The following is a 10,571-nucleotide window of genomic DNA, read 5'->3' as shown; positions in this document are numbered from 1 at the left end:
TGGCAATATAGTGTAGTCAGTCTTTCTGTACATCAGGATGAAGTCAAACACCTTCCATTAGTGCCTCATGTCATCAGATATAAACATCACTGGATCTTTATAAAGAGCTCTGAGTGTGATATACTTTTCATCAACTTTATCTGTTTAAGAAATGGAAATTGTTCCTTTTAAACACGGGCATAACAGCATCTCAATAAAACCTGAAGCCTGAACCTGGTCTAAATGCAGAGTTGCTGCACCTCTTATCTGTCAGGCAGCTGATATTAATAAATCTTGGAGCTTCCATTATTATGCACTTCTTATGGCTTTTAAATCCTCAACTGAAAACATATGAGTTATGAAAACATGTAACATGTAACTATATTTACAGTTAGACTGAAAACCGAACCCAAGCTGATGTAATGTCTTCTGTGAGATACAGTATTACTTAAAATGCAGTTATAAATATTAGAAATTCAGTTAACTGAAACATTTTCCTCACTTTTAGCACTTTCATAAAAACATCTTCACTTTGAATGTATGAGTGCTTGTTGATGAAAGAAACCTGCTATTTATTCCTTTTTTAGCTGTATAATACTAGTTGTTAACATTTAGTTACTAATCCTCTTTTTTCATTTCATTCTGTTCTGTTTTGTTGTTCATTTTCCAGCTTGATTATTGTGCTGTAATCCAGAAGTGTCTCAATCAGAGGAGAGCAGTCTTTATTTCTGATGCTGATATGTTACAGACAGTTCACCATTTAAAAATAATGCACTACATTCATGAAATCAACAATAACAAGTAAATAAAACAAATGGTAAATAATATAAATAATGTCAGTAGTGATTGATTTCTGTATTGAGCTGATCTCAGCAGAAAGTGCTGGATCAGATACTGTGGGGCAAAATAATGGCTCTAATTCAGTAACAAATCCTGAAATATTGCTCAGTGTAGTTCATTCTGTGGGTTATTAGAGTGAATCAGTAGTTTGATAATGATAACCTACTTTTAGGCATCTTTCATACAAAAATAAAAATAAAGAAAAAAACAGACAGACAGACAGACAGACAGACAGACAGATAGACAGATAGATAGACAGACAGACAGACAGACAGATAGATAGACAGACAGACAGACAGACAGACAGACAGACAGACAGATAGATAGATAGACAGACAGACAGACAGACAAATAGACAGACAGACAGACAGACAGACAGACAGACAGACAGATAGACAGAGAGACAAATAGATAGACAGACAGACAGACAGACAGACAGATAGACAGACAAACAGACGGATAGATAGATAGATAGATAGATAGATAGATAGATAGATAGATAGATAGATAGATAGATAGATAGATAGATAGATAGTATTTTCGTATGTTCTTCTTAGCGTTTGGATTTTGCAGCCGCGCTATTGGTCAAAACGCTGTGACGGAACTTTGCGTCATCAACATGCGACAGATCTCCGTGTGTGAGCCAGAGCCGGGTTCTCTTCAGGTTCTCTGTAGGTTCTCTGTCTGAGCTGTAGTTTGTAGGAACCCTTAACCGTCGTTTTTTTAACCGTCAGTTACCCCAGCTCTGGTCTGGTGTGCGGGTCAGTTCAGCTGTAGATCACTGTTCGACTCTCAGAGCTGTGAGGTTTGAGCTGCTCTGCTTCACTGAGCTCCTCAGCCCTGAGCTCATGTCCGAGCTCTGTACACAAACTGCACCTCCGTGCTCCTTCTGAGTCTCTGGAGCTGCTGCTCTTCACTCCGTCTTCGAGATGAACGAGAAGCTCTGCAGTTCTGTGGCGCAGCAGATGATCCTGACTGAGGACTCCGTGTCTGACCTGATGGAGCTGCTCAGTGTTGATGTGGAACTGAGCTCCAGTGCAGCAGACAGAGAGGAAACCTTGTGCTCTGTAAGCTCAGTCTGTGTTACTCTTTATTATCAGGTCTGTTAGATGTTACTTTAAAGGGTCCACAGAATATGCACTTACAGCATTTATGTTGTTTTGTGGACCGAAAACAGTTGTAGTTCATTTTTACATGAAGTGTCTTATTCATTAGAATTGAACAGGCCGCTGAGCCGTTAAGACGTATATGGTATATTAAGGGTTTTGTTCTAAAATGCATTAAGTGACACTTGTGTTCATTTTTTTCCCATGATATCAGTGCTCCTTCATGATTAATGCCACATTTTGTCAGAGAAATAATAATTCGTTTTTTTTTTTTTTTTTGACAAAGTGCATTAAATATCAGCCGTTATTCATTTTGGACATCTTACAAATGGACATGTTACAAATACAGCATTTGGGAATGAAGTTCTTTACATGTAAACGATCTCTGTTCTGATTGGCTGCCCTGTTTTCCCGTTCCCTGAGAAATCACTCGGAGCTAAAACACTTTTTATAACTTCACTGAGAATGGCTGGAGCTGAACTGCTCTGTGCTGAATAGACAAATAGAATGATAAATGTGTTGGTTTTATTAACATCGCACACAAACGAGCTGTTTTAACTTTTTAGCTTCCATTTTACCTGCTAAATAAACCTCTTTGGACTTGCACTGTGTCAGTATGTGAAAGTGTCCATCCAGCAGGATGATTCTCCATTGAACAAGATCTAGGAAAAGGTGGAGGTCACTGCTGTGATCTGCATTCAGTTCATGTTGTTTCGTGTTGAGAATTGGTGACGTACAGGTCGGGCACATGAAGGGATGCTCCTGTTTTACTACAATATTGAAACTATCTGTGATGTTTCACTCATACTATGACAATGTCTTATATTGTCACACTGCCACTACTGTCAGTACCTGTTGACAGCTGAGTGTCCGAGTAATCATTTAATCAATTTAATGGTTCTGACATAGAAATCAGTGCATGTCGTCTATATGTGATTACAGGAGCAAATGAATAGAATGTATGTACTTCTTGTGGTGATATTACAGAAAAATGTCATGAGAAAGCAGCGGAACTGGGAGAGGAGGTTAGAGGCAAAGAGACGCAAAAGGAAAGAGGAAAAACAGAGGAGGAAGCAGAGCCAGCAAGAAAAAGGTGACCTCATTACTTAAAAAGCCTGGATAAGGGAACATCTGACACCTTTTTATTTATTTATTTATTTATTGATTGATTGATTGATTGATTGATTGATTGAATGAATGAATGTACGAAAGGGCTGTGGGCTAGTGTGGGCCTACTGAAGCAGGATTTCTAAAGAAAGTCATCAATGACCTTACATACAGTTACATGAACTTTAGCATCTCATCACTATGCAATGATGAGTTAATTTGCTGATTCGCATTTTATCATATTTTTTTTCTAAGCAAGAAAATTCAAGAATTAACTTTTATTTTGTTGAGATCGAAAATTTTATCAAATAACATCAATATGGCCTTTTGTTCATGGCATCCAGCCATTGTGTCTGTGCTGGTCTAAGTTTCCCTATTGGCAGATTAGAGTTCAACCAGTAGGTGGAGCCACTGTCCATTATATGATGCAGTCCAGGTTAGTTTCTCCCAAATCACAACTGGTCTTGGAGTTTACATTCATTTCAAGTGGTACCGTTTTCATCACTTTATTTCTGAATCATTTTGTTGTAACAATTTATTCTAATATTATTTATCTAATAATTTATTTGTGTCTGTGTTGGTCTCTTTTAGATTTTGTGCCTCAGTTCAGTAAACGTGTCGTCAAGGCGATCACCAAAGAGCGTCTAGAGGAGGCTAGAACAACTGGACCAAGACTGTGCGTGGATCTGAGCATGACTGACTGCATGTCACACAAAGTGAGAGTCTCTCTGTTAAACCTTGATCAGTGCCCCATAACATAGATTCTGTTTCTTGTAAATGTAAAAACAAACAAAAAAGTCATGAGAAGTTGTTAATGTGTAGTAATTAATTGTTATGGTGCTGTTCTGTATTTGAATCATCTTAACATGTTTCACCTCTAGGAGATCAGTCGTCTTGCATGTCAGATAAGACGACTCTATGGGTCCAATAAGAAAACCCAGCAGCCTTTCCACCTCTTCTTGACGGACATGAAAAAGGACGGTCTACTCTACAGAGAATGCATCAGAATGAATGCCGGATTTCTGAACTACTTGGTCTGTACTGTCTGTGAATGATTAAAGCATCAAAGACAAAAACATATTTAAAAATTCAAAATAAAAGTTATTGTGGCATGTGCAAAAGTTTGGGGACCCAGTCATAAAGTCTCAGAACCTAATTAACTTGTTAGACTGTAATTGACTTGTTAGGACTTATTAGGCAGGTCGAGAATTGTCATTAGGAATTATCAGATGATTATAATTCCAGAACGTAACAAATCTTCGGACTATTTAAGCCCTGTGCTAATACTTAACGATGAGATCTGCAAAGCAGCTGGTAGAGTATACCCACCTAATACCTACAAAGCAGAGCAAGGCTATAAAAAGACATTAATGTGCTTCCATCTTGCTGTTTCCTCTGTATGATCAGTCTTTTAGGCAGTTCAGGGGGAAACTGGAAGTCAATGCAAGATCTGGAAGACCAAAAAAACTCATATGCTGACCAGAAATCCCCATATGACAGCAGAAGATTTGCAGGAAGGTTTAGCTGACAGAAGAATGCTAGTGTACTTGAAGCTGAAAAGAGACTCGCTTCTATAACAGGACAATGATCCAATATCCATCATGAACAGTCCTCTGACTTGGACCTGAGGGTAGATCTTAAACATGCTGTGCATACAAGACAGCCCAAGAATATTGCAGAGCTAGAAGCAGTTGGTGAAAAATTCTAAAATAAGTTTAGAAAGAATTTGCAAGCAGTGATAACTGTCAAAAGGGCTATTACTAAGTACTCAGTTAGTGCTTAAGTGTCTACAGCTTTACACACACCAGAATTACCTTTTTTTTCTATTGTTGGAGTTAATCAAATGAAGTGACTGGAATAATATTTACAGATTTTTTAACTTAGTTTGTCTTCAAAAATCATCAAAATATGTTATTTGGACAGGGTGCCCAAACTTTTTCAGTGTGACTGAAAAGAAAACTCAAAATCTTAAATTAATTTTATCATCATCTCAGCCACATATACACACAAATGTACAGTTGAACAAAACTTTTTTTCCTCTAGTGCATCAGTGCAGCATATGCACATGGTCTGTATTCACAGCAGTGTCTCCCATCTCTGGTTCTGGAGGCCCACTGCCTGGCACATTTTGGTACATGCCCTGCTTGAACACACTAAACTTACTAAAGGGTTGTTTTTGAGCTGATTTAATTGGATCATGTGCAGAGTAAAGACTAAACTGTGCTAAGCAGTGAGTTTCCAGGACAAGGGTTGGGAAACACTGTTGGAGCCTATCCCTATGGAGCCTATTTCGTCATCGGGCGAAAGGCAGGATACACCCTGGACAGGTGGCCAGTCCATCGCAGGGCAGTCAACTTTTGACCATTTTACACTTTTTTTTTTTTTTTTAACAGATTGATGTCACGGAAGACAGCTGGATAGAGCTCTTTCCCTCTGAAGACATAATTTACTTAACTCCAGATGCAAGTGAAGGTTTGGGCTGTGCTTTACTTTTTGTATTGAAAATGAATTAAAGCTCTTAAAAGTCAAAACACATGTGATTGATTGCTTTCAGCTTTAGAACAAGTCGATGATGACAAAGTCTACATTCTTGGAGGTCTTGTGGATGAGAGCATTCAGAAGGTTTGTCTGCAGTTGCTTTTCAGTTCAGTCCATTTACCAGACTTATCTCATATCAAATAGTTATATATTGTTAATAAACACATAGTTTGGGTTATTCAGTATTATTACAGTTATGAAAGCTTCTGTGAGTTTTTACACAGCGCTATAATTGTGATATATTGGAATATAATTTAAATGTGTTGAACAGAAAATAAGCTACACAAGGGCTAAAGAGCTTGGTGTGCAGATGGCAAGGCTGCCCATTGATGAGTATATGGTGAAGAAACCCAACTCAAAGAACTTTTACTCAAAAATTTTGGCCATCAACCAAGGTGTGGTCCTCTCTTTTCTTCTTTGTGCAACAAGCTCAGATTAGCATTGTTTTCATCAGTTACCAGTCCTTAGGAGATTCAAGCAACTGTTTGCATGTACAACTGTGTACTTTGGAATCTTTCATTGACTGTGAAACTTTGCTGTGTTTACTCGTAGTGTTTGAAATCCTGCTGACGTATCGTGATACCGGAAGTTGGACCACAGCCCTCAGTGCTGGTATTCCAGTAGGGAAAGGATATGTGGCTTCTTCTGAAGCCCTGCCAGAGGGACCACGATGACCGGAGATGTCAATAAACAGACACCATGAGAAACAAACACCAAGTTATGTAGAAGTCTCGTGGACCTTGAACCACTGAGGATCTAGCAAATGTTGTGCACCAAAAACAAGCATTGATTTGGCTGCTTGAGTTCTTTAGCAGGGTTCATGTGGATGGCACAAGAATGATTACAAAGTGCCGAAGTAATATCTGTCATGGACACTGAACATCAATCAACACACAATCATCTCAGGGACAGTTTGATCTGAACAGAGTAATCGGTTCATGTATAATCAGCTACGGCTGATTTACTGTTTGCACAACTCGCTTCATAGCTGCAATTTGAAACCACAATAACCTTTGGTAAACAAAATCGTTTATTCGATTGAGATTATGTTTTTAAAACACCTTTTCATTTAGTTTTACTATGATTCTGCTACACTGATGGTTTTCAGAGACTTGTCATGTAAAATAAATGTCTTTATTTTAATGCCCTGTCTTTATTTCTTAGTAAAAAAAAAATTTTACAGTAAGCTCTAGAAAGTTTCACAAACAGTGGCAGAAGCAGTTTTATATCGGTGGCACTGTGTCCAAGCAAATGTGAGCAGTATAAAAGTTTTTTAAATGAAGAGAAAACAATGTAGGATTGATTCTTAATTACTTAAAATGTTTTTGGTAAGCTTACCAATTATTGTTTTTCAATTAGTGGTTATGATTGTGTCAGATTTATTTCTCTTTTACAGCATTTGGCAGACGCTCTTATCCAGAGCGACTTACAATTGGATCATTTTAGACAGGTAGGCAGTGTTAGGAGTCTTGCCCAAGGACTCTTATTGGTATAGTGTAGGGTGTTTGCCCAGGCAGGGATTGAACCCCACCCTACAGCGCAGAGATGTTAACCACTACACTAACCAACCGGATGTAAAAAAGGCATTTCTTCACTTGATAAACTTACAGATTTGCTGTTTGGGGAGTTAAGATACTATTCGTCTGATTATTTGAATCATGGGAAAGACACAACTCTGTTAAAGAATAAGGTTGTTGACTTAAAATGCTGTCCATCTAGATTAGATATGTATTTTAAAGAAGTATGCAGATGGCTAATATTGTAACAAAGATTCTTATGTTCAGAGCAGGTCTCTAATTGTGAGTGTAAGCTGCGGCTCTCTAAACACTGGATAAAGGCTTCTGATGTGAAGTTCTAGCTTTGTCATTTGTTAAATATTGGTTTTCATAGGCAGAGATATCTGTAGGTCTCTGTTCATAAACATAAACTACCCAAAACTCATTTACTATAAAATGAAAGTGTTTGTATGAATTCAGAAAAAAAGAAACATGCCAGTCACGACTGCGTATGTGTACATATTTCTATATTGTGGTCTATTTACACAAAGTTAGGTTAGTTCATCTTTTAGTTAGACGTATGTGCTCCCAAATTTTTACGCGGCTGCACTGACGTTTAACCGTGTGCTTTTACTGGATTGGTATGACCAACAGGTCAAAACAAGCTCAGAACAAAGTGACCACTGTGCCCTGATTGGTGGTCTGGCTTTGCGCTTCTTTCGTTTTGACTTGTTACATTTTTATACAGACAAAAAACAAAAGGAAAGACAGATTTCTCAAAATGTAGTGGAGTAAAAAGTAAGATATTTGACTTTGAAATGTAGTGGAGTGAAAGTAAAAAGTCACCCAAAATGGAAATACTTAAGAAAAGTACAGATACATGAAAAAACTACTTAAGTACAGTAACGAATTACATTTACTTAGTTACTGTCCACCACTGGTTAACAAAAAGGCTTGCGTATTGCCCCCGTATTAACGCGTTACCATGCAAAATATTTATGATGAATATTATGATGAATATTTACGTGTTAACACAAAGGTAATCATCATCGTTAACCCCTCAGTCCAGATAGGGTCGCGGTAGCAGTTGGGAGAGTAGAGAATCCCAGATGACCCTGTCCTCCGCAACTTCCGCCAGCTCATTCTGGGGACCTCAAGCTGCTCCCAGGCCAACTTGGAGATATAATCCCTCCAGTGGGTCCTAGGATGACCCTGGGGTCTTGTCCCGGTAGGCCGTGCCTGGTACACCCCACCGAGAGGCGTCCAGGGGGCATCCGGATCAGATGCCCGAATCACCTCAGCTGGCTCCTCTCAATGCGGAGGAGTAGCGGCTCTACTCCGAGCTCCTCCCGGGTGACCGAGCTCCTCACCCTATCGAATAGAGTGTAGCCCGCCACCCTGTGAAGAAAGCTCATTTCCGCCGCTTGTATTCGCGATCTCATTCTTTTGCTCATTACCCACAGCTCATGACCATAGGTGAGGGTCGGGATGTAGACCGACCGGTAAACTATGAGCTTCGCCTTATGGCTCAGCTCCCTCTTCACCACTACAGTCCGGTACAGTGACCACATTACTGCTGCCGCCTGTCCCAGCCTGTGGCTGATCTCATGATCACTCTTACCATCACTCATGTACCAAGAGGCAGTTTCTAGGGGCTTAGGCCACCAAGGGCCTCCCCGCAATCTCCCACTGCCTATACGGCACTGCACCACTCCCCCATGCTGGACCTGGCGGATGGTGGGCCCAAATGGTCTCTCCACGTTGCCTCTTCGGGCTGTGCCCAGCCGGTTTACATGGGCACACATGCATAGAAGGACTGGAGAGGAAGATCAATAAGTACCTCCGAAAGTGGTTGGGAATCCCTCCAAGCTTCACTGTAGTAGGCCTCTACATAAGATCAGGGCAGCTCCAACTTCCTCTATCGTGGTTGAGGAATTCAAAGTTGCTAAGTGCAGAGTCATAATGACACAGAGAGACTCCCAGGATGAAAAAGTCAGAATTGCAGGCATCATCACAAGATCAGGGCACAAGTGGGCAGCTGACTCATCTGTTGCACAAGCCGAGAGCATGCTGAAGATACGTGACATCATTGGAGCACCATGCATAGGAAGACAGGGTCTTGGAACATCCCATTTCCAACAGTGGAGGAAGGCAGGAAGAGGAGGTACGGAACATGAAGGAGGGAGGATGAAGATCAAGGGCAGTGGAGCTAGCTTCCCAAGGAGCCTGGACCAAATGGGACCTCCCCAAGAGGAAGATCACTTGGAAGGACCTATGGAGACTGGAGCCATTCCGCAGCTCTTTCCTGCTGAGATCGGTGTATGACACACTTCCAACCCCAGCAAACTTGTATTAAATGGGGCATAAGAGAGGACCCATTGTGCAAGCTTTGTGGGGAAAGGGGCATCATGGCACACATCTTGTCCGGGTGTAAACCAGCACTCACCCAAGGAAGGTACAGGTGGTGCCAGTTTGTAAGGTAGGGGGAAGAGCCACTAACCACAGCAACAAGAAAAACCAGTCTGCTACAAATGGCCCAATCAAGGGAAATGAAGGTCGACCTGGGAGGAAGGCTGCAGTTCCCCCAGATCCAGACAACCTTGAGGCTGGATGAGGTACTGTGGTCTCAAGAGGCAAAAAAGATCATCCTCATAGAACTTACAGTACAATGGGAAGATGGGTGTGAACAGGCCTTTGAAAGGAGGAGCGCCAAATACCAAGACCTTCTGCCTGACCGTAGGGGGAAAGGATGGCAGGAGGAGTTAAGCTGGAAGCCAGGAGGAGGTGATGGGCAGTGACTTGGCCACCACTGCTGACCCACCACCGGGAGGGTGTTGTGGTTGAGGTTTGAAACACGATGAATGGTGGGTACCCCTGATGACATCAACCCCTCCTGGCCAAGGCTACATTCACTCGAGGTGAATGAAGGAGAAGCATCTTCAGATGTATTTGAAATCTACTGCGAGCAGCATGAGAGTCAACGATTTTTCCAACAGGACAAGGATTCTTTTCATGTCATGGCGCAGTAATACACAATTCAGTTGCTATGACGTGGGCATAGACTCAACTAATCAGATTTTAGGACCGGTACTATCCTTTATAATGGTGTTGGACATGAGATCATGAAGAATGAGCTCCTGATCAAACCACAATGAAAGACACATTAATGTTTATTTCATCTAAACATAATTATTCTTAATCATATGCTGTGTATCTGCAATCATTTAAGGTGTGTCTCTAATAAAGTGGCCAGTAAAACACCCAGCATTTGCACCAGCAACACACACATTACTATACCACTACTGTGGTGGTGTTACTGATGTACTTAGAATTGTGCAGTAACTGAAAGACTACAGTCAGTAACTGTGAACCTATGAAGCGCAACTATACAGTAGTTGTTTCTGATAAAATGACCACTGAGTATAAAGTAGATGACAGCACTTTAAGATGCGATGACCCATATCTGTTTGTAATGTGTGATCTGTCAGTTCCTCTAACACAACAA

General features: G+C 40.7%; 1 protein-coding gene across 1 annotated transcript; it reads left to right on the top strand.

The window, feature by feature from the left end:
* Positions 1 to 1,450: 1,450 nt before the first annotated feature.
* Positions 1,451 to 6,713, top strand: trmt10b (tRNA methyltransferase 10B). The gene is made up of 8 exons (XM_017682474.1): positions 1,451 to 1,886; positions 2,913 to 3,018; positions 3,624 to 3,748; positions 3,914 to 4,066; positions 5,426 to 5,504; positions 5,587 to 5,654; positions 5,842 to 5,965; positions 6,123 to 6,713. The coding sequence occupies exons 1-8, from the start codon at positions 1,749 to 1,751 to the stop codon at positions 6,242 to 6,244; spliced, it is 915 nt and encodes a 304-aa protein (XP_017537963.1). The 5' UTR covers positions 1,451 to 1,748; the 3' UTR covers positions 6,245 to 6,713.
* Positions 6,714 to 10,571: the final 3,858 nt, after the last annotated feature.

This window comes from Pygocentrus nattereri, chromosome 2, assembly GCF_015220715.1.
Source record: "Pygocentrus nattereri isolate fPygNat1 chromosome 2, fPygNat1.pri, whole genome shotgun sequence".
Taxonomy (NCBI): domain Eukaryota; kingdom Metazoa; phylum Chordata; class Actinopteri; order Characiformes; family Serrasalmidae; genus Pygocentrus; species Pygocentrus nattereri.
Note: the sequence above shows the minus strand (reverse complement) of the source record. Positions and strands in the feature narration are given on the sequence as shown.